General features: G+C 51.5%; 2 protein-coding genes across 3 annotated transcripts; one reads left to right on the top strand and one right to left on the bottom strand.

The window, feature by feature from the left end:
- Positions 1 to 608: 608 nt before the first annotated feature.
- Positions 609 to 25,513, top strand: brf1a (BRF1 general transcription factor IIIB subunit a). 2 transcript variants are annotated; one of them, XM_086127191.1, is made up of 19 exons: positions 609 to 874; positions 1,981 to 2,186; positions 2,795 to 2,875; positions 3,417 to 3,590; positions 4,035 to 4,066; positions 5,136 to 5,208; positions 10,695 to 10,844; positions 12,226 to 12,319; positions 12,602 to 12,728; positions 12,954 to 12,993; positions 13,056 to 13,148; positions 13,241 to 13,564; positions 17,602 to 17,663; positions 18,470 to 18,551; positions 18,620 to 18,678; positions 19,324 to 19,583; positions 22,855 to 22,906; positions 24,274 to 24,424; positions 24,756 to 25,513. In XM_086127191.1, exons 2-19 carry the CDS (start codon positions 2,006 to 2,008, stop codon positions 24,788 to 24,790), a joined length of 2,070 nt encoding a protein of 689 aa, XP_085983317.1. In that variant the 5' UTR covers positions 609 to 874; positions 1,981 to 2,005; the 3' UTR covers positions 24,791 to 25,513. The 2 variants fall into 2 exon arrangements, with proteins under 2 accessions (XP_085983317.1, XP_085983318.1); XM_086127192.1 differs by lacking the exons at positions 609 to 874; positions 1,981 to 2,186; positions 3,417 to 3,590; positions 4,035 to 4,066 and having other exon boundaries at positions 2,664 to 2,875.
- On the bottom strand, positions 5,683 to 10,102 carry LOC147195634 (BTB/POZ domain-containing protein 6-B-like). Its single transcript, XM_086127193.1, has 4 exons — positions 9,149 to 10,102; positions 8,233 to 8,323; positions 8,020 to 8,138; positions 5,683 to 7,129 (listed from the first exon to the last, which is right to left on the bottom strand). Exons 1-4 carry the CDS (start codon positions 9,559 to 9,561, stop codon positions 6,097 to 6,099), a joined length of 1,656 nt encoding a protein of 551 aa, XP_085983319.1. The 5' UTR covers positions 9,562 to 10,102; the 3' UTR covers positions 5,683 to 6,096.
- Positions 25,514 to 27,251: the final 1,738 nt, after the last annotated feature.

Genomic DNA, 27,251 nt, shown 5'->3' with positions numbered 1-27,251 from the left:
ATTTGGATGTTTGTATGCAAAAATGCCGTTTGGAAAATGGATGGCTGGAGCTGTGCTTGTCATGAGGCAAATGTGTACATATTTATGAGCCCATCTTATGGATCGCTTTTCTTTGCTTTGTGTCAACCAAAAATAAAATACGGATACATTTCGAAAAAGAACGTGAGCTTTGGGGTAGGCCACCATTTCTGACGTAATGCTGTGTAATTGAAAAGGTGCTTGTCAGACAAATGTGAGGTTCCGGTGCGGTCCAAGCGTCAAGCGTAGCTCACGCGGGCACTTTCACACACCAGAATCTCTCAACTAAATGTTCCAAACTCTTTTAAATGTTTTTGTTTGGCGCAGACCATTTAAAGCTTACATGAATTGTTTTGGGCACCCCTCCCCACTAAGCGTAGCTGGTATCGCCCCAGCGAGCGCGCGCACTTGTGCTTGTGTGTACGCGTATGTATTGGAAAAAGTGTGGCTTCTTTTTTTCCCTGACAATTTAATAACCCAAGTTCCTGTTCATTAGTACTTTTATTAAATACAGTACACACTTGTGGAGAAGAAGACAAACGCAACGTGTTTTTTTAGCGGTGTTGTGGCGGCGGTCACGCGCACGTCACTCCACGCCGGATTTCAGGTACGTAACGTGCACGCGCGGGCACGTGTGCGGTGTGCCCCAGGCACCGGCTTCAGCTTGCGTCCTGTACGCCACGTTCCGCTACCAGATAAAGAGTGTGTCGGGGGGGTCTTTCTTTTCTCTCTTTTTGGCGTGTCGCCGAAGTGACGCGTGGTCGGAGAAGGAGTAGCGGACGACGGCGGTGCCACGTAGCTAGCCGGCTAAACGAGGTGCCGTCCACAGCTGTCACATTTCTCCACGGTCTTCCAGGTTTGTGCGCCAAACTCCGCTTTAAACTGTTTGAATGCCACTTTTAATTCATTCGAAAGTCGCATCGAAATGTCTTTGAATGCGCCGTCATGGGGAAGCCGACGTAACGTTCGTGCTCATGTGACGTCAACACGCAGCGAGGAAACAAGTTTCAAAGCGTGATTGAATAAACTATAGCAAAATTAACCTGGTCTTATTTATCGAGGCACAGTAGTTGTCAAAGTTTCGATACAAAGTAGTCCCTAATAAATATAACTATATGTCCCTCTAGCATATGTCACCATAGTGACCAAAATTAACATACAGTTAAGCGTAGTCGTGTTCATCAAGTGCACATTGTATCATTGTAAACCACTGTTACCGTTCGTTTAAACACTGACACTGTATTAAAATGTAGGTCAATGATTAAATGCAAATGTATAGCAATAAATAAGTTTAATGTAAACAAACTACGCTTAGCTAGTGATACTGTCGCTACCCACACTTTGCGAATCACTGAATTCTTGGACGTTTGTGTCTATTTCTGTGGGGATCGGAGTTATATTTGGTATGATTTTGATTGAAATCGCAAAATAATTGTCAGCCTGCCACATGATGTGACGAAAGAAATGATTCTGTTCAACCTCACCCAAAAAGTCACCTTTTAGAACCGTCGTATAGCAAAAAGTAAGTAACCGTAAACAATAAAATGGGGAGGGGGGGGACAAACTTTAATTTCATATCACTTCATGTGTATTTTCTGAACGTAAATGACAAGTTTTAATATTTAAGCATTCTTAACTCTCATGGAAGTTGAAAAACAATGTTTACCACAATACAATGTGAAAGGGGATGGGGCGGGGGGGCTTAGTTATCATGACTTGCCATATTTATTCTGTTCACCGCATTTGTTGAGGCTACTCCACAAGTATCACCAGAGGCCAAAGATTGGTTGAGTTGCGCACTCAACTGCCGCTCACGTAAAGGCTACGTGTCTGCTTTCCTTGCAACTTGTGTGGTGCCTTTTCCCTGAAAATGCCTGTCACTTCGCAACATGAGTGATGTTGACATTCATCTATTTTTTCATCACTTATGAAAAAAAACACGCCTATCCTTCCTGTGTTCAGTGCGAAGGGGGCGAGAGCGGCCGAGATGAGCCGGACGTGCAAGAACTGTGGCAGCTCCGACGTGGACGTGGACCATGCGCGCGGAGATGCCGTCTGCATGGTCTGCGGGTCGGTGCTGGAGGACAACATCATCGTCTCCGAGGTGGAGTTTGTTGAGTCGGGAGGGGGAGGCTCGCTCGCCGTCGGGCAGTTTGTCTCCTCGGAAGGTCAGTCCCCCGCCGCCCCCTCCCCCCCCCCTCATTTTGTATTTATATTGCACTTAATTGAACGGTGTTTGTTTGTTTTTTTTCTTCTTTCTATCCACATTCTTGCTGCTGGAGGCTGTAAATTTCCCCAGTGTGGGACAAATAAAGGATATCTTATCTTATCTTAAAAACACAAAAGAATTGCTCGATCAACACTTGAGACCTTACTGACTGGACCAAAATGTTTTTGACGGTCAAACAGTGGCGACTGATTGGACAAAAGCACTTGACATGCTCTCGATTGAAGACATGAAGCCGCCGTAAACGGCCCGGCGGCCATCTTACGTTGCCACTTGCTCAGCGATCCGTCACTTGTCACTTGCATGTGGCCTCTTGAACGTTGACCCGCGGCCGCGTGACTTCCAGCTTGTATGTTGTTGTAGTTCACCGAACGCCCACGAGAGGGTGCTATTGTCTCAGACTCATGCGGGACCCCACCTTTGGGTTATTGATCTCTTCGGTGGTGACGTCACATCTCGGCGCTTGAAACGTGACCTTTTGTCATCCAGCTGGGTGCATGTATTTGTGTGTGTGGGGATGAAATGTTTGAAGGCGTTTTGCGTCTGCAGGCGGCGCCAAGCTTCCGTCGTTTGGAGACGGTCATCTGGCCCACGCGGGAAGCGAATCACGAGCGCAGACGCTGCACAGAGGTACAAGTCAACAAGTTTTCTCATTGGGCCTTTTTCCACTCGGGCGCAATATTGGGTATGGATCAAATTAGGAGGACAGTGGCCCCTTGACTTCTCAGTGGCCCCCCCTCTGCACATTTGAAGTGACGTGAGCCATCGCTTGGGCAATTTACTGATTTGTACTTGTTGCCAGAGAAATGTTGCTCGAGTGAAGTTAAAAACAAAACCAAAAAAAAGGCGCGTCGTCTCCTGTGGCCCCGTAGTGCAAAACACAGCAGCAACACTACTAAACGCAACAGTGAATATGAATCGGTCAGACCTGAATAAAAGATGAAGTCATCAAGTTAGTTCTTATCCATGTGTTGATGTGCGCATTAAAAGGGCGTGGCCTATTGAACGACATCAACAAGCGCAATCGGGTTCTCCCACGCGTTGAGTCTATTACGGCGCTATCATTGTTGAAGCTCGCTTGTTCCTCACATTTTGGCGAGTCGAATTACGAGCTCGTTCTCGCAACGACGTGGACTCCTAATTCAAGCGCCAATGGGTTTTGCGTCCGTAGCCAAGCAGCACATCGGCGTCCTGGGCCACCAGCTTCAGCTGAACCAGCATTGCCTGGACACGGCCTTCAACTTCTACAAGATGGCGCTGGCCAAGCACCTGACGTGCGGCCGCAAGGCGGCGCACCTCATGGCCGCCTGCATCTACCTGGTGTGTCGCACCGAGGGCACGCCGCGTATCCTTTTGCCGGCGCCGGCACAAAAAGCAGTCGCTATCACGAACGGCGTCTGGTCCGAAGCTCAGAGAGGCAAGGGAGGGGCCAGGCCATTTGGAGATTTGAAAACAAATAATGGCCTCTGGAAAAAAAATTAAAAAAAAGAACTTTAAAACGAGGCAGTGAAGGTAATGGCAGAGTAGGCGTGATGGGCTCCCTCTTGCCAGTATCGGTCAAGAGGCGAGCGGCAGCATTTTGGACCAACTGGAGATGCTTCATGGAGGATCGACCGACTCCAAAGTCAAATGCGTGACAGTCATCCTGATAGTTTGAGATCAGAAATGTTGTCGAAGGTGTTCACTTGATAAACATTTGAGGTGTTATCGAGGGCTAACGGTCTCAAAGATTGCGTGTGTTTGTATGCTTTGCATATTCTCGGTTGCTGACTTAACGGTTGCGGCGCAGACATGTTGTTGGACCTCAGCGACATCGTTCAGGTATGCCAAGCGCTCTGGTCCCGCCTTGACGTCTGCCACGTGGCGAGACATGAATCAGCCTGTGTGGATTTCTTTTTTTTGGGGGGGGGGGGGCGCCGGCTGCCGCTGGGAGTGGAAGCGTGCTCTTTTGACCCCGGGCGGCTGCCCCGCTGAAGCCCCTCCCGCCCACTTGCGCCACGCGCGCGCGTCATCCCAGACCATGACTCCATCAATGGCGCGATAACATCACGGCGGGAATCGAATTCTTCGCAGCTTTCTTAGTCAAGTTGAAACTTGACCCCCCCGTTACCACGTTACTAGCTGTGTTTTTCTTTGCCAATTCGTGATTTGTTGTGCGACTCCCCTCGGCGAGCGCGTGACCTCGAGTCTCGCCTTCCACCGTGGTTCTGTAGTACGAGAAAGAAATGTGGAGTCAAGGCGCGTCGCTGGCTCGCATGTAAATTTCTGGCTGGAATTCTCTTCCCAGAATAGCGCGGGGGCGTGCGGAATCCTGAAGTGGGGGGGGGGGGGGGTCGGGGTTTCAAAAAATCCTAGGCACGTTGGGGACCCTCGCTGCCTTCACTCCGCGCGTCGTGGTGGTGGTGGGCGCTGGCCAAGGGAGTCGAAATGTCATTCAGAGAAAAAAATAAAAGAGAGATTATCCGCACGTGATTACTCGGAGGCGACGCTGCGCTGAAATGACGAAGAATGAATCAAAATGGAGGAAGAGGCGTGACGGAAAATTGGCCATTCCTCAAGTGAATTGAGAAACGTCTTTCCCGGCGCGTGATGTGTCCCAACTCGACCGCGTGGCGCGGGGGCGCGTGCCGGCGTCTTTGCTTTAGAGCGGCTCGTCGTCACGGTGTGGAAACGGTTGGGACGTGTTGGCGTTTGCAATCTCGAACGGTTTCAAGTTGCGGCGTTTGATTCGGCCGATCCTTTTTGGTCGTCATCGCAGCCTCTTATTTGACACGTTCACGTTTGTGGAACGCAGGAATGAGAGTGCCGACTGCCGCGGATCAAGTGCGAAAGGCTTTGTTTGGATGCGGGAAATCATGTGATGATGTCCTCCTTGTCGTCGTCCCTCCAGGTGAACGTGTACACTTTGGGGAAGACCTTCCTGGCGCTCTCCAGAGACCTTTGCATCAAGCCACCCGCAATAGGTACCGACCCTCATTCTCACACCCTCTACGTATCCATCGGCGTGCGGAGAGTTGCGTTTGTTTCCAAAAACCAAAAAAAAATCCATTTTCTTCATGAGAAACGGGAGCGAGCGTCTTAATCAGGAATGGGCGAGCGCCGATACCAGGTACTCGTTTGACGGGATCGGCGCTCACGGGAGCAAAATCGGACGAGTTATCGTCCTCCACGTCAGTAGTGGGCGCTGTGATCCGGATGGCAGTTTGACACATCGGCAAATGATGGTCCGCGTCAGAAAGCCGCCAGTCGTTCGGTGCCCAGTGAGACTTTAGATATGAAACGTACCGGCGGTGTCGGCGCGCGGCGTCGACGGCTGCTCAGAGAGTGAAAACGCGTCCCTTGTTGTCAGCCCGGAAAAAAAAAAAAAAAACCCCGCTTTCGACCACCCCGATAGGTGGAGAACACGCACACGCAATGCAGAAAGCAGAAAGCCGAGCCACGCGTGAGAACTTTTATGTCATCGTCCCGGTACAGAAAAGCGTCTTCGCACAGCCTCGAGCCGCTTGAACAAGAAACCGTTCGGCGAGAAAAAAAAGCCAAACTTTTGCGAGAAGCCGACCCGCCCCGGGGGGGGGGGGGGTTCTGGGCCGCGTCGCTCGCGCTCGTGGGGAAAGGTTTGACATCCGCGCCACCAGGAGGACGAGTCGGGGCGCCAAAAAGTGCAGTCGGGCCCCAATTGACGGAACGGCTCGGCCCCGAACCGCTTCCAAGCTAGCGTAGCGCCAAAGCGGCCCGGACGCGTCGCCAACGGCCGGCGGGGTTTAAATAAGAAGCCAGCTGAAATTAAATAAAGTCCCGGCCGGGAGAGTCCGGGCGAGAGAAGCCCCGCTCGGCGTCCGTCCGTCCGCCGCTCAGGCGTAGAAGACCAGCTCGGGGATCTGCCCCCCCTGCACGCCGGTGCCGTTGGTGCTGTCCGAGGAGCACTGGAACTGGAAGGTGACGTGGCCGCACTGCACCTCCGTCATGCCCTCCTGGCCGAAGTAGCTGAGCTCGTTGCCGTCCAGCACCGCGCTGACCGTGTAGAAGGCGTCGGGCTCGATCCGCACCGGGTGCTCGAACCAGACGGGGAAGGTTCCGCTGGAGCCGTCCGACACGAAGCCGGTGAGGCGCTGGGCCAGGGCGACGCCCTGCCGCTTGAGTTCGATGCGAACGGCGTACTCGGCCCCGCCGCCGCTGGAGCCGTACAGGCCCAGCCCGGCCACGAAGATCCGCCGGTCGGCGGCGAACTGGATGCTGTCGCAGCGGCCCCGGTAGCGCCACTGGTTGCTGCGGTAGGCCGAGGACTGGAAGCGGCGGCAGCGCCGCGGCGTCAGACCCGCCCGGGCGGCGGTGGGGAAGTCCAGCCGGGGCTTGTTGGCGGCCGTGTACCACAAGAACAGGTCGCGCGTCTCCTCCAGCGTCAGGACGTCGGACTGCGCCGGCCCGTCGGCGAACTCCTCCAGGCTCATGGCGGGCACGCGCACCAGGAAGAGCGCCCGGCCCAGCGCCCGCCGGCGGTTGCGGGCCGCCGGCGGCAGTCCCCGCCGCCGGCACTCGGCGGCCGCCCAGCCGGCGACGGCCCGGAACACCGTCGCCTCCTTGGCGTTGAGCGTCTCGCGGCGCAGGATGATCTCCAGCGTCTGCGCGTCGATCTCGCAGAAGCCTTCGGAGCGCAGGGCCAGCTCGGCCTGGGCGTCGATGACCTCCCAGCAGCGTTGCGTCAGCTCGGGTTCCTCGAACAGCCGGCTCTGAGAGAGCAGCACGCAGGCGTTCTTGGCCTCCAGGCTGGTTTCCAGGAAGTCCACGCAGGCCCGGGCCAGCGCCGGCACGATGTACTTCTTGGCGGCGTACAGGGTGGCCAGCACCGTGTCGGCCTCCAGCTCCATCTCGTCGCTGTACATGTACCTGCCGGCGCGGGGAAACGCGTTCACGTCAAAGTGAAACCGCCGCGGCCTCCCCGCACGCTTTGCGGCACCGCGGGTTATTTTTAACATACCGTCGGGCCCCGTCGTTATCCTTTTTTATTTCGTTTTTTTTTTTTTCGCGAGAGGACGGACTAAGCGCGGCAGAAGAGCGGCAATTACGGACCCGTCTCGCTCGCTTGGGATGAGTTTTTGAAATCTCGGGGTCTGGAATGCGTCCCCCGGGGTTGGCCATTGGGCCATTTCGGAGCGCCGTTCAGTTGAGGAGTTTCCGTGCGACAGAAGTAGTGCTTTGGCACCGTCTGGTCGTCAGAGGAACTACGCTGAAGCGAGTTGGCGGGGTTTTGTTTGAATGCAAAAGAAGTGAGACGCTGGGATATCGGCATCCGGGAAGTACGCTCAAGCAAGCGGAGGCCTTTCGTTTTGACAGAAATAGTGCTTCGCCTCCATCTTGCGGGATTTCGGGGAATGACGACGAAGCGAGTTGAAGGACTTATATTGAGTTTGATTTGGACAAAATAGTGCTCTGGTGCATCTTGGTGTCGAAGCGGGCTGAATTTCACTTGGACAAAATAGTGCTTTGGCACCATCTTCATGTCGGTGAACTAGCTTGACTTGAGGCGTTTCGTTTGGACCGAAAAAAAGTGTTTTACCGACATCTTGGTCGAACAAAAACGGTGCTTTGGCGCCTTCTGGGTGTTAAGGAAATAGATTGAAATGAGTGAGTTTCATTTGGACAAAAGTAGCACTCCGGTGCCATCTTGGGGTGCCACCGAATTACGGCGAAGGCGTGGTTGAACTGATGAGAAAACGATTCTCCACCTTCCCTTTTGGCGATTTGAAATCCGCTCGGCTTGCTATCGTGTCACTCACTTGAGCAGGATGAGGAAAGCGGCGGGTTCCACGTCGGGGATGTGAATGTCGGCCTCCTCCTCGGCCAGGTCGCCGTAGAACATGGCGCAGAAGACCGAGCTGCCCACAGCCAGCACGTACTGCCCGCGTTAAAAAACAAACTCGTCAGTTGGCGTTCCCCGGGCAACGCGCGGGCTAGCTAGCTAGCTAGCACCTCGTTGTTTGTTTGGTCACCTTGTGAGCCGGAACTCTCTGCGAGTCGCCCGGGGGCCCCACAATGAAGTGGACGTCGGCCATCAGCTCGTTGTTGAACATCAAGGCGTTCCTTCCGAAAAAAAAAAAAAAAACCAAAAAAAAAAATCATAAAATAGCTTTACTGGGATTGGAATGTTCTCGTCACTTCAAGTCCTTTTCAAGTTTAACTCGGACATAAGCCAAAAGAAAAAATAAAATAAAAGCAAGGATGTATCAAGGAGGGCTGCAACTCACGATTATTTGAGTAGTCGATTATTCTGTCAATTTTTCCAGATGAAAAATATCTCCATTCCCTCATTATCTTCAAAACGGGACATTATTTTAAAGTAACGGTGCAGAAAATACAATTGGTTACAAATGGGCTCCTGGTTTACCCCGTGGCATTGGTCAGAAAATCGCCCCCCCCCCCCTCAAAAAAAAAACGTAATTTTGATTAAACACATCATCGGTCCCCTTAGGAAATTGGACATTCATTGCAGAGAGGCTGAAATTTTGAGGGTTTGGACCATTTCAGATGAAAAAAAAAGGGTCTCAAAACTAGGAATCGATGATCAAAATAGTTGTTGATGTGTTGTTCACATCTAGTAACAACTTGATGTATTCTCGGTGTGTAAATTGGCGATACTGCTCAATGTAATGCAGGGTGCATTACACCATCACCACCATTTGACATGTAACAGAAAAACAATATTAACATTTCTTACTTTGGAGGTCAAATTAACCGAGCTGAGCATTCCTGACTAGTCTACTAAAGAGTAGGAAAAAGGCCTCATTCCGATTCAAGCACTTGTCGATGGATTCAACTCTTCCGTAATGAGCAAAGTAGTTAAAAAACGTGAATCGGTGCAAACGGCCCGAGTCGGAAAGTCACGGCGAGTATTGTTGTGGTCGGCACCTCTCCCTGAGTGTGGGGTGGCCTCCTTGCCAGCTGCGTGGCTCGGCGGTGTTGTTGTTGCTGACGTTTCGCTGGTCGTCGGTGGGGCTGCCGGTGGCCGCCGCGCCGCCGCCGCCTTCTTCTTCTCCATCCCCGCCGGCGGCCTGGCTCACGGTGGCCGTCGCCGTCGCCTCTTTCGTCGCCGTCTTGTCGGCGTCCGCCACCGCGGTGCCGCTCGCCGGGTTGCCGCCGTTGTTGGCGGCGCACAGCTCCGCGGCCATCTTCGTGTGCTTGTCGTAGGACGGCAGCGGGAGCCTCGCCGGGAGCGCGCCGAGCTTCTTGGACTTTCGCAGTGTGTCGGGCAGCAGCAGCAGGCAGCTCAGGCACCTCATGATCCGGCCATGACGGAGCAGCCGGCAGTCCGCCGTGGGCATCGGCGCGTGAGAAAAAAACAAAAACAAAAACAAAAACAAAAACCAAACAAACTAACAAACAAAAAACGAAAAGAAAGCGCGACGACGGGTCCGACCAAGCGGGGCTTTTCCCGGAGGCTTCAGTTCAGTCGCGTCGCTTCGCTTCCTCGTCTGCGCCGATTTTGAAAACGGCGTCGTCGGCCAAGTTTACGCCAGCAGCGCATCTAAAAATATCCTACCGGGCCTCGGCGTTCTTCTTTTTCGTCTTGCTCCGCCAACTTGGAACGCCAACACTTTTTCCTTGTCGCTGCTTTGCCTGTTTTCGCTTTTCCACATCTCTCTCTCTCCCCCTCTCTCGCTCTGCTCCTTCTCCAGCAGCTAATCTCTCTTCCGCCCTCCCCGCTTCGAGTTGCTCACATTGGAGCTCGGCGGCGGGTTGTTGTGGAGACTTTTCATCAGGGCTCGAGGCTTTCTTTTCTTTTTTCTTTTTCTTCTTTTTTTTAACCTTCCATCCTTGCTCTCGTCCCCGCTTTTCCCTTCGCCCTCCTTCGCTCGGTGTCGACCAATCACATTCACCCGTGTAGGTGACGTCATAGCTCGCTCACCCTCCGCAGAGTGCGTCACAGTACAAAGAGCACGAGCGCTTCCATTCCGAGCAAGTTAGAGCCAAAGCAATAATCCGTCATTCATGTTTAAAATTGGTTTGAATATGATCGTCATCCTGAAACGATGACAATAACACTTGAGGCTGAAAAATATAGATCATAAGAGTACTGACAATAAATGTTGTCTCTGAAACACATCCAAGCAAGTGAAAGTGGTGAAAGGTCCTTCTCTTTGCAATGAGATACAAACGGAATCAAGAGTTGCCATTTTGTAATAACAATGACATTTCTACAGCTCTGCTTTTCCCGAAACACAAATTCCATGGAATTTTATTGCAGCGGTTACGTTTTTTCTGGAATTTTATTGCGCTCCCAAAAATGACCAAATGACCTGACTGCAAGTTCTTCCCCTTCCTCAATATACACGCTTACTTTTGAGAAATTGCGGAAGTTAGCTTAGCCCCAGCTCGTTCGCATGACGTCAAACCTCAAATGGGATTCTCACGTCACTTTCACTTTGTCTTTTGCAACCGCTTGACCGACGGGCAGACCCGTGCCTTTACATCCCGCGCTTCGCCCAGCTGCTGGAGTTCGGCGACAAGAACCACGACGTGTCCATGACGGCGTTGAGGCTGGTGCAGAGAATGAAGAGGGACTGGATGCACACCGGACGAAGGCCCTCCGGACTCTGCGGGGCCGGTAAGCGCCGGAAAACCCCATCGCCGCCGTTCCGCCGATTACATCGAGCCGCCTTGACGTCAACATTAGGACCGATGCTTGACCCATCAATCGACCGGCTGATATTAGCCCTTTTCAAATCGGCAAAAATTCTCAGGTTCCGCACTTGGTTTTTAAATGTTCAGATTTTTTTAAATTTCCTCCAACATTAACACTTAAGACGAGGATAACGACATTCAAACGCTACAAACAAATGGGGCTCTTTTTGCCAATTTAGGACAAGTGTTGTTGCTGGCTCCGCTTCGTCCTGGTTTCGGTCGCGCCTCCCAAACCGACAACAGTTTATCCACATCGACCGCTGCTCCTCCTCCATAGCGCCTCTGACTCGGGGTGTTCCCCAAGGTTCAATGCTTGGTCCTCTCTGTCCTCCGACATTCCGCGTTATATCTCCACTGCATCCATTGACTCCAATATCCACTTCCCCCTCATCCGTTGTCTAATTAATGAAAAAAAAAAATTCAAATTAAAAAATTGTAATTTTGCAAGTATATTCTATCAAAATCGTGAGAGGATAAAATGAAAATATTAGCGGATTTTTTTTTTTCGTTTTTCATGGAAAATGACAAAAATGATAACATTTCCATGAATTTAATCCAAATATTCGGAGAATCATTTTGCACAAATAACCTCGTAAGATATGAATTGCCAAATGTAGAAATTAAGCGAAAGGTACGTGAATTATTTTCAAAGTTGTCAGCTACGTGGTTTGACGGTTGTCGAAGTGATGCAACTGCTTCTTCTTCCTTCATCCTCCATAATCTGCGCGCGCTTGCCTGTGTGCATCCGCACGTGTTCCTGCGTTCTCCCGCCTGAATGTTTAATGTTCATAAAAGATGGAGACGGATGCGCCCGCACGAGAATGTTTGCGGCAAAAGCCCAAAAGGCGGCCCCAAATGAATCATTCCATTTCCTGGCCCTGAAACAAGATACGTGGAAATAATAATTCCGCTAATAACACTGATGTCCATGTTGCGGCCAGGATGCTGTTCGTGAGTCGTGGCGTGCGTGCGCGCAGGTGCAAGGAAGTGCACGCACGCACGCACGCACAAAGTCGCTTTTAGCCGCTCTAATCGAGTTTACGTAAGCGTTCTCCTTCAAGGCGCGCTCGGCTGCTCATTACATAACACTTGGACTTCTACATGCAAACATACGTACCTACCCCTTGGGGTGAGGGGTGGGGGGGTGGAATCGCCAAAACATTTTGAAAAGGACGAGTATCATTTCTGGTCAATCCGTCAAGCCCCAGTTAGGAAAGTATTTTGACTTTTAGCAAAAGCTGACTAGACACTTCATCAGCTCCACAATTGTGTGTGTGTGTGTGCGCGCGCGCGTGTGTTTGTAGCGCTCCTGGTCGCCGCTCGCCTGCACGACTTTCGCCGCACCACCAAAGAAATCATCGATGTGGTCAAAGTGTGTGACAGCACGCTGAGAAAAAGGTGGGTGGGCGTTTTTGATGCAATGCGTGTATGCAACTGTCAAAAAAGTCCCCCCCCCCCATGCACCCCCCCCCCCCAAAAAAAACAAAAAAAATATAGATACAAGTGCATTTTCCCTTCAGATAGTCTATTGGCGCCACTTCTTTAGAGCGCCTCGTTGTCGGCCGTGAGTGTGTGCACGCCACACACACAAATGGGGACTAGTGGGGCAGGGGGGGGGGGGGTTCTTTAGTTTAAAGCCCAGCTTGTCAGCATGTGTGTGTGTGTGCGCGCGTGTGTTAGACTGGTGGAGTTTTCGGACACGCCCACCAGCCTGCTGACGGTGGAGGAGTTCATGAAGGTGGACTTGGACCAAGAGTGCGATCCGCCCTGCTTCACAGCCGGACTGCGCAAGAAGAAAGCACAGCAGGCATGTTCGGCATCGACTGCTTACTTGTTTTAGCTAGTCGCAAGCGCAAACAAAGTTTTGAGCACAACAAACAAACAAACACCACAGTGCCTCGGGAGATTTGTTTTGCTCAGTCAAATGATGTCACCCGTTGTCTTTTTTTTTTTTACCATACGATGGGCCGCTTCATTCAGTCGTTTTTGGCGGCATTGTAGACAAGTGATGATCTTGTTTTTGTTGTTTCAGATTGAGGCGGAGCTGAAGAAGAAGATGGATGACATTGAAGGTATGACAAACGCCAAAGTCAAGTCAACCGACAAAAGTCGTCACCGGGGGAAAATCTTGCAGGTGAGATCGAAAGCTACCAGGACCAAATCGACTCTCAGCTGGAAAGCAGCCGACCGTGCCTGCGAGGAGTTTACGCCGCGTACGCCAAACAAGGTCGGCGTCGGCGTCGATTTGTTTAGCGAGTCAAGAATCGACAATGAAACATTATGCTGAAAAACTGAAGAAAAGGTTTTTGCTCAATGTAGACTTGCAGAAGCACGTGAACGAGGCCCTGGGCGCGTCTCCCGAGGCGGAGGAAGAGGACGGAAAGGAAACGGAGGAGGAAGAAGATGACGTTGTGAAGGCGGTGGCCAAACACTTCGGCAAAGATCTCGCTGAGCTGACCCTGGAGAAGCTCATCGAGCTGGAGCAGATCGGAGACGCCGCCGACGACTTGGAGCGGGAGCTGCGGGGCCCCGCGAGGAAAGGACCCGCGCTGGCGTCCATCTTGGGGGCCAGCCTGCCCACCGCCGCTACGCTGGGCCTCCGCAACTCCGAAGGAAGCCGCGCCAAAGGGGAACAAGGTGACGGTAAGAAGCCATGTAGCCTTGGCTCCAAGCTATTCATTTGAATGAAGAATGCCCCCCCCCCCCAAAAAAAAAGAAAAAAAAATCAGAAATAGCACCAGTGATTTTTGTGTGACTACAAAATGGCCGCCACATCCTGGCACTTCACATGACACGTCGCTCTGCATTGATCTCGCGCATCAGCGAGTGCGTTAACGCCTATCAATATTAGCATCTCCGAGTTTGTTCGCCTTGATCACGGAGTGGCCGTCTCCAATTGGGTTAGCGTTCAATTGTGTTTTGCCACCTCTAAATGTGCACGTACAGTATCTGCAAAACTTTAGCCTCTCCAAGTGAGGCAACGTCGACGTGCGTAACGTGTTCGCATTTGAAAGTGTGTTCGTATCGCAGGATGTGTTAGCATAGCATCCATTTTTTAAAAAAAAAAACAAAACGTTAGCATCTTAAATGGAGCGCGCATCTTCGGTTCGCCCGCTCAGCCAACGAGGCTATTGAAGCGTTTATCGAGCTGTTAGCGTGAAGCCGCCGGTTTGATTCCCTGTGAGTCCCGGCTCATAAATATTGACTCCTGATCCACTTCCTGTCTGGGCCAGCCAGAGCGGCTGTAAACGACCTCTTAGTAACCCGCGACGCCTCCCCTAATGTCTTCTTTTGCTCCCGGTGGACCCCCACGTCCCTTCTTTATTCTCAGTGAGCTCATGCTAATGCTAGTACCTGAATGGTGATGAATGAGCGTGACTCATCACAGCTGCAGATTACAGACATTTTATATAGTAAACTTTCTCCCCCTCTCCCTCCCTTGTTTCTTTCTGACTTTCGGGTTGAGTGAACGCTGGCGCGTTTTGGCTGCCGCTGCTCAACCCGTATTGTTTTGTGTTATTTGTTATTGTAAAGTGTCCTTGGGTGTCTTGAAAGGCGCTTATAAATAAAATCTATTATTATTATTATATTATTATTATTTTGTGCATGCGTGCGTGAGGGATGGAATGAGAGACTGTGTGTGTGTGTGCGCGCGCGCGCACGTATGTTGGAATAGTTGTTGTTGTTTTATGTACTACGACACAACCTCCCTTTTAGTTGTGTTTGAAGTTTGAAGTCACTCTAGCTAGTAGCTTGCTGCTAGCTTAGCCTTTGACCGCCACTGTGAATTTGTCAAGACGATGCCGAGACGAGGTTGGCGAAAGCTGATTGCTGGCATCAAAGCGGCGACTCGGCGGCTCATTAGCATCGCAAAAGAACCGCACAAGTGGAGGTTAGAAGAAAAAAAAAAGCCAATCGGCAATCCTCCCAGCGAGGAGCCGACAGATGCCGCTTACGTGCTTCTGGCCGAGTCGGCAGATTTTCCTCTCGAAGGAGGAGGAGGAGGAGGAGGTGTTTCCACATTTGCACATGATGCTAGCGTTTCGGTGAGCGGTTCATTGGCAGTTTGACGGATTGGTTTGGATGTCAACCACAAGACCCCGAAGCCCCGAAAGACTTCAGGCACGCGTCAAAGTCCTGTTCGGGATTTAGTCACTTCATTCCAATGTTATTTGGCTAACTGCGCAGAAGTGGTCAGAAGTAGCGTGCCTTCAACCTAATTGGACTTGAAATGTGAGCACCTCTTTAGTGAATATTTGCATCTCGTGTTTAATCCCTCGAAGCACTTTGTCGCCCCCGTGAATGAAGAATGACTCATCATTCATTCATGGGTGCTAATCATCCGTCGCGCTGATGGGACAGCTGGGGGGAGACGTGACATGTGGTCACGCGGGCGCGACGACGCGGCACCCCCCCCCCCCCCCCCCCACCACCCCTTTCCCCCTTTCCTGAGCTCCCATGCCTTGTCTTGTACTCCGAACGGATTAATGGCATTTCTATTCATATCAATGGGGAAAGATCATTTGAGCTATGCCATGTCGTATTCTTGTGATTTTATTTGAAATGGTCTGTGAAGCGCTTTGTTCCAGCTGCCTGCGGCTGTTGTGAAAGCGCTCGGTCAAGAAAGATTTCAAGTTCATCTCTGAAGGACGTCTGGAAATGGCCAAAATGACTGCGAAATGGTGGTCGTTCTTTGCATTTTAAAGCTTGGCTTTTGAGACTTTTTTTGGGGGGTCTGTGCATGATAAACTTGCCTACTCGATTTTATGCGAAGTCAAATCGGCTCGAGGGGGTGAAATGACCAAAACGTTGTCGGAGTACAGCCCCGGGATCTAAATTGGCCACTTTGAATGAAAATGGCGGCCTCTTGTGTCTTCACAAGTGTGGCTTCTTCAGACATGAAATTTTTTTTGTGGGCCTATTCATGATCGACGGGCCGACTAAATGAAATGTCGCTAAGTCAGAGAGGCTGGGAAGAGCTAAATTATCTAGCGGGTCGATTGTGGGGCGGTGAACGATAACGATGACCGAACGCTGATAAGCGGACGCGTTTCCATCCAGACGGACTCGCTCGCTAGCCTGAGAAGCACCACGACGATATCGCAGCGCGTACTGACTTCAAGCCGTCTGCATAAACAAGTGCGCGTACTCCATCAAGCCCTCGCGGTGTTAGTGGTGGTGGGGGGGGGGGGGGGGGTTGGTATTTAGTGCGTGACTCCCTCCTCCCTTTGAGTCCACGTGGGGCGGGGGGGGGGGCTTGGAGGGGAGAGCAGGTGGTTGAGTGGGCGTTCACTCAGCGGAACCTCCTCCAAGGTCGAACGGGTCGCGTTTTAATGGGCTGGCCCCGGCCCGCCCGTGTCAGCGAGAATCTGCCGCTCTATTTATTGCCTGGCTGGATGCTTGTTTCTGTGAGGAGGGGTGTGAAGGAGTCTTGGGAGTGAGGGGGGGGGGGGGAGTCTGGCACTGAGCCTGATGAGCCCACACACAAGGTACGGAAGGTTTGACACTCAGCACCTGCTTTTTACTTTGTTTTCACCACCCGTGATGTCATTAGTGCGGCTTCTGAAGATCAGAATGGAGGTTAAAAAACAACCAAGAAAAGAAAAAAAAAATCCATCTCTAAATGTGACCCCGTGAACGGTTTGACTCGACTATTCTTTGCTAGAATCTCATCAATTCTTGCCACATAGGAGAACTACCGGCCATAATCGTAATAAATATGCATCAGATAGCGTCAGCGCTCTGATTTACGGCCGTTATTTGATCTTTCCGAAGATCCGTCACGCTAATGAGTGTCCGCATCAACATGCAAAGTTGACATGGTGGACACGACAACAAAACATGAAAGAAAACGCTGGAAGATGCAAGCTCAACTTTTTTGTTGTTGTTTTTTAAATTTTTGTAATTTTTTTGCCTGTTCAGCTACTTGGTGGACATCGAATGAGCTCAAAAAAACGGCGAGGGAAGAAAAGCTCGCCGAATAGAGCAAAAAAGTGGAAGACGGGGGCGGGGGGGATGGAGAATCAAATGATGGGAATCAAAGCGCGTTTGGTCAAGAGGTTGACGTGGAAGAACACTTTTGGAGGCCATTGGTGTTCGGGGGGGGGGGTAGCAGAAACACTAAAAAGACCAAAAAGAGAAGAAAATTGGCACGATGAAAGACAATAATCCAAGAGAAGAAAGCTCAAGAAGAATTTGAGTGTGGACAAATCGAATTTTGGGGGGCTAACAAAGAGAAGCGAGCCAAACCACATTGCCCCCCCCCCCCCCTCCAAAAAAAAGCAGGAGAAATTATGATGAGCTGACCTCCGTTTGCCCTGTAGAAGACGTTTGCATTTCATTTTTGGGGGATTTCTGCTCTTCAGTCTTTTTTTTTTTTTTTTTTAATGGTCGCAACGAAATTGGCGACCAGCACCAGCCCAAGTGACGACCCCCCCCCCCCCCCCCCCCCCAAGTCTTATCGGCGACACCGCTGCCTGCCTGCTGCTTATCAGCTCACACTTAACGCACAGGAAGTTCTTGGAGGGCTGCACCCGCCAGATAGCGAGCGGCTCACCCCCCCCCCCCCCCCCCACCCCCACGGACCACGGTTTTCCGTCTTTTTTTCGACCGGGAAGCTTCTTTTCCGTGATGTCACAAATCACACACGTTTCTGTTGCTTCTGTTTGTTTGTGTGTCAGAAAGTTCTGCGGAAGGTGGCGAACTGGACCTGAGCGGCATCGATGATAGCGAGATCGAACTGGTACATGTTTTTGTTTTTGTTTTTTTTGTGATGACCTCACCATATGATGACATATTGGCAAAGTAGTTACATCTATGGAAAGGCCAGCTCAAGCCCTTTAATTTGAGGTGTGACTCAAAAGTGGTTTGTTGCCATGTGATTTTTGACTTTCACCCTGGGGTGGGGGGGGGGGGGTGGGGGGGTTCGTTTTTGGCCGATCGTGTCAGCGCATATTAGCAACCTAGTTACATATCCGGAATGTGGCCGTTAATTTGAGGTCTGACTTGTGATTTTTGACCCTCCTACTTGGGAGCTTTGGCCAGTTTAGCTCCACCCTGAAAATGGTGTTTAGGTGCGTGTATGTTGACGCCAAAGTCACAGATCCAGAACTCTCTCGTGGAGACCGTTCATTTCAGGTGTGGCCAAACATGGTTTGATCTGCAACACGGTTTTTGACATTGTTGCTATTGACCTTGGGTCAGCTCGGATACACGTTGACAATAAAATCTGTCACATGAGGCCATATTGTCAACTGTAACTGACAAATGTGGATAGGCTTTGTCAAGACCTTTAATTTGAGGTGTGACTCGATGTGGTTTGTGTGCAATGTAATTTTTGACTTTGTTACTAGGGAAGGTTTGAGCATCTTGGCTGCGTTCTCGGTGCAAAAAGCATATTGTGAGGTCATAACGTCATCGTGTAAGCATGGACTGGCAACATGGCTACGCAACTGAGAAAAACACTTGAAAGTACCTTTAATTTGAGATATGACTCCATGGTGAAGAACAAATGTTTTGGTGATGATTTGTGCATACTCTGGTTTGCAGTATCTGCTAAGTGAAAACGAGATCAAGGTCAAGACGGCTCTCTGGATGGCGGAGAACTCTGACTACCTCAAAGAGCAAAAAGGTTCCTCATCATCGTGACAAAGCAACGTTGTTGTTGTTGTTGGGCCAAAGAACTGTTTTTGTGTACAGAAAAGGAGGCCAAGATAGCCATGGAAAAGGAGTTGGGCATTTACAAGGAAAAGAAGAAGGTACCAAGTCTTGCCTTTCTTTGCCACACGAATCCAAATGACTTGAGCTTGGAATGCTAGCTCTGGTCCACAAGCGCGAGGCCATGATTGTGTATGGCCGCGTAGCCTTAAAAAAAATCTTTGTGGAATCTGTTCAAGAACCCAACGCTAGCTCTAATTTTAGCTTCCAAAGTTAGTTTAGAGTCATCGCTATATTCGGACTTCAGGAAGGCACGTTAGCTTCTTGAGTTAGCTTTGAGAATGGAATCTCAATTCAGAGATTAAAGTTCGCTTCCAACGTAACCCGTGTTAGCGCTACGGAAGACCAATGATACCTTGTGACGTGAGCTGCAACGCTAGATTCCAAGGTTAGCCTCAATGTTACCTCCATCGTTAGCGTCCGGCCATGTTTGTTTTGGAGTTAAGCTTCCCGCGTTACAGGTAGGTCAATTCGGTGTTTGTGTTGTTGGCTTCCAAAGTTAGCTTCGACATTGAAATCTAAGATTGGAAGCCAACCTTAGTTTCCAGCGTTCCCTCTCACATCAGCTTCCCATCTTAGCTTCAACGTCACCATAAAAGTTAGCTTCTCCAGTTGACTTCCAATGTTGCTCCGTCGTGAACTTCGAGGCTCCTCGACCACTTCGTCACGTGTCGTTTCCCAAACAGCGAGCGATGCCGAAGCGCCGGGCGGACATCCGAGCGGACACGGCCGACGAGGCCATCGGCAAGATGCTGGAGCAAAAGAAAATCTCCACCAAGATCAACTACGACGTGCTCAAGGAGCTCAACCTCAAGCCCGCGGCCAGCCCCGCCCACAAGGCCCAGTCCCCCCGAGGATCCGCCGCCACCAGGCAGAGCGGACGCTACCAAAGGCCGGGAAGCGGGTCACTCAACCTCAGTACGCCGCTCAGCTGCCTGGGGAAAAGGTTAGTGGCTGGCCACGTCCTCACTTCAATTTAAAAAAAAAAAAATACGTTTTTTAATGTGCGTTAACAACTTCTTTAATCTGTACTTGGGCTGAGGTTTGCCCTGATCATAATTTAAATCCCTCAAAATTCAACACACCTTTTTGTGTGTTTAACAATTTGCATTTTGCTTAAAACGGTACTACGCTGCTGTTAGCGCAAAATGCTAGCATATTGCTGCTAACGTGAGGCATCTGTATAGCGGTTTGAATCCCTCAAAATTCAAAGGGCACACCTTTGTCTGCCAAGTGAAGCAATGTACTTGTCAAACGAGGCTATGCTGTGAGCTAACAATGATGCTAACAGCAGTACTATCAATGTTGCTAGCGGTGCTGCTAATGGTGGCGCTCACGGTGGCAACAATCTCGCAAAATTTGAAACCAACAAAATGACAGAGCGACAGCAAGGCCGTCATTTCTCGGTCAGGCGCAGCCTGAGAAAAAGCCCCCAAAAGAAGGCCCGCGACCGGGGGGGTGCAGGGGGAAGCACGGCAGCCTTTGAGCTTGTTATTGAAAGAGCGACGGCGCGGCTCTGCTGACAGTGCAGCCATTGTGCCTTGTTGCTGAGGGGGCCACACTGAGGCATTGTGGGGCTCCCCGTTCGACAGCCCTCCCCAACCCGCGGCCCTTTCCACCCCCACTTGGCCTCGAGCTTTCCCACTTTCACACCCTGCTCAAGGCTTCCATTTGCAGTTTTTCTGTGGGGGGGGGCTCTTCTCATGAATCATCGTTAATGACATACTTGATCGACTTGAATTTTGCCGTCAGCCATTTTGCGGAGCATTTTGACAGACGGACCCACAATGACTCTACATACACCGAATCTACCAAGGGAAAGAATAGACGCTCTCATTTCACCGGGGAGGGAAAAAACAACCCCAAACCGCGTTTAATTCTTCCTTTTTTCCTTTCTTTTTACAATGAGCAGTAGAACAGAGTGAGGCTGCACAAAATGCAGCCGGCGGATGCCCGAACTGTGCCGACAATGAGCCATCGGTGCCATCTACTGGTGGCCGTGCATCAGTCGAGGTGTTTCCAAGTTTCAAATGTGCGGCAAAAAATGTCAATGCGGTGGCAGCCGCTGAGTTGAAGGAATGAGCCGGCGACGGCGATAATCATGATAGCTGCCTTCCCCGTAATATGCTCGCTAACTAGCCTGACAAATGGTGTCAAAAGTGGCATGCCGGGGTTGGGGGGTCTTTCTCGGCTGCCTTCCTGACATATTTTGCTGGCATGGTTGCGATGTGTGAGCTGCCGGTGCGCTTGCCGAACATCCCCGCCCCCGTTCTCGACAGCCTCACTGGGAAAAAAAAAAAAAAAAGCAGGATCCAGAAATAGCGTCAAATTGCCCTCCGGTGCACTTCCTCTCTTGTTTTTTTTTTTCTCTTTACCGAGAGAAAGAAAGAGAATTCCTGATGGGGTTTGTTTTCCGGCGGGAGTCTGTGTTGGTTTTCCGCAGTGGAGAAAGCTGGCAGCTCAGCACTTGAGCCGGCAGATGTTTGCCGCTCCCACCGACACCCCCCTTTCCCCCCGGACGCTTGCGGGCGGGAGCCGGGGGGGGGGGGGGTGGTTGTGGTGCGGGATAGGTTTTCTCCCAGGCGGCGGCGGCACCGGCGGCTGCAGCAGGGTGTCGGTCGCGCCAGCCGCTGACTGAACTTCAGAGAGAAGCAGGTTGGCGTCTGTGTGAAAGGGGATGCTGCGAAGTCGGGACCGCCCTGCACCAGACGCTGGTCTTTGGCTCCCTTTTGTCGAAAGCAATCATCGCCTAACCGCTTTTGTTGCTTGCAAGCGTCCGAATGTAATCCTGCTGTTAGTTCTTTTACTGAAACGAAACGCACACTAACCCCTTTCACACAGTCTCGGCTCCCCTCCGCCCCCGCCGCTTCCTCTTTTGTTATTGTTGTGTGAAAACAAATCCGAATGCGTGGGGGTTGACGCCGTTGAGCTGGGACCGTTTCAGCTTCTGAATTAGCTTAGCGGCTAGCATCGGGTTACTTTTAGGCGGAGCTGGTCCAGACCCTTGACCAATCCGAGTCCGAAAGAAGCGCGGTCCAATCGCGATGGACTCGGCGACCGAGACTTTGCGCAAGCACGCAGCTGAGTTCGCGTGGTTGCGCAAGTGCGCACACCCCTCCGAGATGTAGCTGTGGCTGTTGCATGCGGATGATAAGAAAGAAAAGCGGCAGCGGATGTTTGCAGGAAGCCATCAACTTGTCGGCCCCGAAGGCAAAAAAACACTTCCGTGCCTGCGCCGCAAAAAAAAAAATCAACCAGTCAGCATCAAAGTTCAACTTTGAGCAACCAGCCTGGGCCACGATGGGGAACATTTTTGTCCCCTCTGTCACCTAATCGAGTGGGACGAAAGCGTTGTCGCTTCCGCACAGTAAAAGCCTTGATGTCTGTGCCATGATGTCATGAATGAGAAATAAGTCTCAATATTGCTTTTTTTTTTTAAGGTAGTTTTCTGGGCTTTATTTTTTCCCCTCCTCCCCTATTTTCTTCTTTGTTTTTGCGGAAGGCGCGTGTTGGATGTTGATCTGCATTTTTTTGGGGGGTATTTTGGGCTAGAAAAGGACATTGAATGAGTAATATTGTCACAGTAGTACAAGGTGAAGCTCCTCGTTTGAATTCAAAGGATGTCGTTTGAGAAGAGACAAAATTGATTGCGAAATCCAGCCGAGAGAGACATCTGCGGCGGCGAGGCGTGTGAGAGCGCCACATATGGGCCTGTTGTTGTCGGCGCCGGCGCGTCGGGAGCCGCTTCCCCGCCGGCTCCTCTTCAAGTCGGTCGTCACGGAGACCGGGCTGGGCCCAAAAGTCTGCCGACCTTTGACCTCTGACCTCCACCGCTCACTTTCCGTCACTCGTAAGCGCCGAAACACGAGTAGCTCCCGCCAAATGAATTGATTCCGTGCTCCGGCTGGCCCCGCCAATCAGAATCATCATCATCATCATTAATGAATGATGATAATGCCGATTAGAAATAATAATCATGGGCTCCATTTAGTATTCATGACAAGTTCTTGGCGGGGTCATGTGGAAAAGTCCCCCTTGGGAGACAAGGGGAGGGGGGGGGGGGGGGGTTCATACAGCACATGTTGAACACAGTGGGGGCTTCTCAGGGCCCTGCCCCCTCCCAATCCCCCCCCCCCCCCTGCCGTCTCCCTCCAAAATGGCAGTCAACTTTTTTTTTTTGGGCTGTTTTGAAACGTCTTGTTTTTGTTTGTTGTCAGGTTGCAGCCGTTTGTGACCGGGCAGCCCAACAAGAAGATGGCCGTGCAGCAGGTCAGATCATCACCATCAGACACACGCTTGCCCCACCCAGCCGGAAATTACTCACGCGTTTGACAGGGTGGGGGTGGGGGGCGCTTCGGATTTTGTGGACGAGCCGGCCGCGATCCTTTGCTTCATCACGCCGCGGGAGAAACGACGTTCGCACGAGTGCCGGGGGTTGGTGGTGGGGGGGGGTCAACAAGCCTTGTTACTTAGCAACCGCCATCCCCCCTCTTGGGAAGGCGAAGCAATCGTCCGCCGCGATTGGTTGAGGCCGTTGGCCTCTTATGTAATCTTGCAGATGAGATGAGACGAGCGCTCTCTGGCTCGCTCGCTCGCTCTCTCCCCAGAATTTGCCGCTAGCGCGATGCCGTGGAGCATCCGGACATTCCTCTCTGTAAGCTTGAGGGTGAAATCGGGAGGCCCAAGTCTTGACGCCGTCCCGGGAATCTGTCAAAAGTTGATGAGGATGAGGAGGCGCAGCAAAGGGAGACGTGGCAAAGATTCGTCGAGAGAGGAAAGCTTTGCTCACCGTGACCAGCGTCATACTTCTCGTGCCTCCTTCAGGCATTTTGTGGGTCCGCTCGTGAGAGACGGGCCCACCAAACGTCGCGGTGTCCCAAGTCAAACTTTGGGAGCCGTTTTGACATCTTCAAAGGTTCTCTGGAAAGGAAAATGGCCACGCTGAACCAAAACTGCAGACTCCGTGGCTATTGGAGGCTTTTTTGTGGGTCTCCTTCATGATCGACGAGGCTGCCAAATCATATGCGACCAAAACTGCCTTTGAGGGCTACATTTGGAAAGCATTGACGGGACCTCTGGAAATGACCAAAATAAGTCCAAAGGGGCCACTTGAAACCATTTTTTTTGTGGGTCTATTCATGGTAGACAGTCCTACAAAATTTCATGTTGTCAAACTGGCTTCCCGGGGTGAATTTTAAATACATTCCAAGGACTGCTAGAAATGAGCAGAATAATGGCTTGGTTGAACCAAAATTGGAGCCAAACATGGCTTCTTGATTTTTTTTTTTTTTTTGGGGGGGGGGGTTAAAACTGACTTTGGGAGGTCAATGTTCAAAGCCTTCCAAGGACCCCCCTGCAAATCACCAAAATGTGCTTCGTGGCAGACTTGACGCGTCTTTGTGGGCTTTGCCTCTTGTGACTTTTTCGTGGGTCGTCTCGTGATAGACGAGGCGACCAGATGTCATGCAGCCAAATCGCACCCAATTTGGCTGTTCCATTTGGAAAGAGAAACTGCATTTTCTTCCTCTTGCCGGTCAACAAAACACGCACACGCACGCATCCACGTTTATGAGTTGCGCCACTGGGGCTTTGTCGACATCATCCGAAATCGGAAAAATCTCCCTCCCTCCGCTCAGCCCTCCTCGGCGGCCCCCGTAGCCGCGGCGGCCCCCCCGGCCCCGCTGGTGGAGAGCGGCCCGGTGGTCTACGACGACGCGGCGGCCGAGGAAGACGAGGACGAGGAAGAGGAAAGCTGCGTGAGCGCCGTGGCGCTGATGGGCGCTCAAGGTCAGCGGGAGGTCGTCGGCACGTCGCGAGTCGCGCCGCTTGCGGCCGTAAACTTTTTTTAATGAGCGCCGCCGGTCACTTTGTCTCCACTTTCGCGGGTCTCGCGAAGCGGAGCGTCCACACAGTCGCAGCGACCGTTTTTTTGACCTTTGGCCTTTTTCCGGACTACTTTGGCACGTCCAAAGCTGTGAAATCAAGGAAATGTGAAATCTCAACGACGTTGCACATGATTCGGACATATCGAAGCTCCGTTGCGTGAAACCCGAGGAAATGCCGAAATGCCAACCGTGTTGCGGCAGCCATTTTGAATCGCCGTTTTTTTCCCCGGCAGATTACGGCTGTGACGATTACGATGACGGCTTCTAGCGGCGGCTCGTCGTTTCCTCCTCTGATGCGGCGCCACTTTGCACGCTCGAAGGCTTCGCTAGCCGGGACCACAAGATGACGGGCGCCCAGCGGAACGGACAAACCTTGAGCAATTAAGATGGCGACGGCGGCGCACGCGGCATGTGAAGTCGCTGCGACGACAGGTGGAAACGCTTCACGGGCGCTGACGAAAAAGCAGCAAATGCCGCCACTTCCTGTTTGCACAGGAAGTGGCTTTAGAACCATAGCGGACGAGCAAAATTTTTCGTTCGTACGCGGAAACCGTGAAGCCGCACGAGCTCCTGAAGCTCTTTTGTTTACAAACATGAGTTGAGTTCACTTTCATTTTATTTATTAGCATGTTCGCTAGCAAGATGTTAGCTTCTGCTGCAAAAGTGCCCTTTACGAGGAGGAAAATGTGATTTGGATTTTCATTTGGTTCAAAATGTCGGGGGACGAGTTTTTTGTTTGTTTCTTTTTTTTTTCCTGGACATTTTTCGGAGGCACCGTACGTGTTCATGTGATGTCACGTGACTGACCAATCCGATGCCGCGTCCATCGATGTAGCATGACGTCACGTCATGTCGCTCGTCACTTGTTCTTTCGCCCATCAGAGCAAACAGGAAGCACGCCCCCCCCCCTCCCCCAATAACGTGACTTGTTGAACTTTATGGCTCATAATTTCACTTTATCAATAAATACTTATCAAGCATGCAAAGCAAACTTATTTTTGAAAGGATACACATTGAATTCCCCACCTGCTAATGATATTTGGTTCGGGCTTTTTTTTGGGAGGGGCGGTTTTGGTCTGGTAGAGTAAAAGGCGAGCTGTTTGGTCGCGCTGTCGTGTGGCGCGGAAAAAGATCCCCGTTTGAATCCCAAATGGATCCATCTTGATTCCACTTGCCGCTGACAACGGAGCGAGGCGGTGTGAAACTTTCATTTATTTGGGATATATTTACAACCACTCACACACAGAACTCCCTGCTGCCTTCATATGCAGGTGTGTGTGTGTGTGTGTGTGTGCGCGTGTGTGTGTTGTTGCAGCCCTGCAATTATGCGTCTTCGCGTGTTGGTGTGGCGCAGGTGGGAGAGACAATTTAATTACAGGGACGACGACCGAGATGACTGCGGCCCACCTGCAGCTGTGTGTGCGTGCGTGTGTGTTGTTTGTCCTGCGGAAATAACTTTGGTTGTTTTGTAAGTCTCTGAGGGAGGAAAATGAAACCTGGTGCCCTTTAAAAGTAACATTAGGAAATGTCACACTTTAAAATACCAAATAAGTCAAAAAAATGGCAGGCTAGTTGTCCAGGTGGCACTACTCAAAAAACAACCCCACCCCCCCTCTCCCCCCAAAAAAAAAAAAGCTTTGAGTAGATTTTCCCCGGTGGTGGCAGCACTTCAGCAACAAGCCATCAAATAAAATGCTGTCAATTAGTGTCGCGGATGCGCGTGTGGCGCACGGGGGGGGCAGAAATTGGGCCGAACGAGAGATCAGATGCAAATAAGTGATTTCGCAAGCTAGCCGAAAGCAATGCGTCGTGGTCGCCTTGGAAACCGGAGAAAATGCCTCCATCATCGGGACCAGAACAAGTGAGGTGGGGTGGGAGAACGTGTTTATTTTCGGCCTATTCGGATGAATTCCTGGGGCGGTCCGCATCATATTTAGCGTTGCGCGCCTCGTCGTCCTCCCACGCCGCACGCCCTCGCCGACCTCGTTGCCGACAGCCGCCGCGATGCAGACGCAGACAAACGGACAAAACAATACACGAGAACATTTTTTTTTTTTTTAATGAAAAGAGAGGTAAAAATAGACAGACGGAAGGGTAGACGCCCCCTTCGGCCCGCGCCCGACGCCCACGCCGTCTGCCGGGGAGCCGCTGCGCTTCCGGCCTGAGGGGACCGCCATGCGCCAAACCAAGCGTCCAATAGGAAGCCAGAAATGGCCTCGCTCAACTTAATAAGCGAGTGGCTCCCAGTCGGGATGTCTGCAGACATCCTCGGAGGCGAAGGAGATGGGCGGGGGGGCGGATTTGCAACCTGAGGCTTTAGGAGGCACCTCCGCATCTCCACATGAGCGCTTTGTCTCCATTGTTGCTGCACGCCGAAGGCAAATTCATTCCAAACAACAACAACGTAAAAGCAAATGTGTATTTTGATGCAACGCCAAGACAATGGCGACTAGCGCTCTGGGCGAGTTGTCAACGATTCCTTTTTTATTCATCGAGGGTCACGCGTCCCAGAGCGCCCTCTGCTGTTGACTGAAACAAAAGTCCAAGCGCCTTCGGGCTCGCGTTAACGACCTCCGCTAGAACAAACGTGAGCTGCGGCGGCCGCAACGTTGAACCCAAAGCTACTTTCTGACAGTCGGACGCGGCGGCGGCTTTTAGCCCCGCCCCAAAATTGCCGACACCGAGCGCAAGGGTAGTTCTCGGTCTTCGCGGCTTCAACGTATTGAAGA

Source organism: Hippocampus guttulatus, chromosome 13 (genome assembly GCF_054856545.1).
Source record: "Hippocampus guttulatus isolate MCC_2025c chromosome 13, RoL_Hgut_1.0, whole genome shotgun sequence".
NCBI lineage: Eukaryota > Metazoa > Chordata > Actinopteri > Syngnathiformes > Syngnathidae > Hippocampus > Hippocampus guttulatus.
The sequence above is the reverse complement of the archived record's forward strand: the minus strand, read 5'-3'. Positions and strand labels throughout refer to the sequence as shown.

Excerpts from the sequence above, each read along its gene's own strand:
- brf1a (XM_086127191.1), top strand. The coding sequence starts at position 2,006 with ATGAGCCGGACGTGCAAGAACTGTGGCAGCTCCGACGTGGACGTGGAC. Across the intron at positions 2,876-3,416 it reads AGCGCAGACGCTGCACAGAG|CCAAGCAGCACATCGGCGTC; the intron begins GTACAAGTCAAC and ends TTGCGTCCGTAG. Across the intron at positions 5,209-10,694 it reads CATCAAGCCACCCGCAATAG|ACCCGTGCCTTTACATCCCG; the intron begins GTACCGACCCTC and ends ACCGACGGGCAG.
- LOC147195634 (XM_086127193.1), bottom strand. The coding sequence starts at position 9,561 with ATGCCCACGGCGGACTGCCGGCTGCTCCGTCATGGCCGGATCATGAGG. Across the intron at positions 8,324-9,148 it reads CACCCCACACTCAGGGAGAG|GAACGCCTTGATGTTCAACA; the intron begins GTGCCGACCACA and ends TTTTTTCGGAAG. Across the intron at positions 7,130-8,019 it reads GCTTTCCTCATCCTGCTCAA|GTACATGTACAGCGACGAGA; the intron begins GTGAGTGACACG and ends CCGCGCCGGCAG.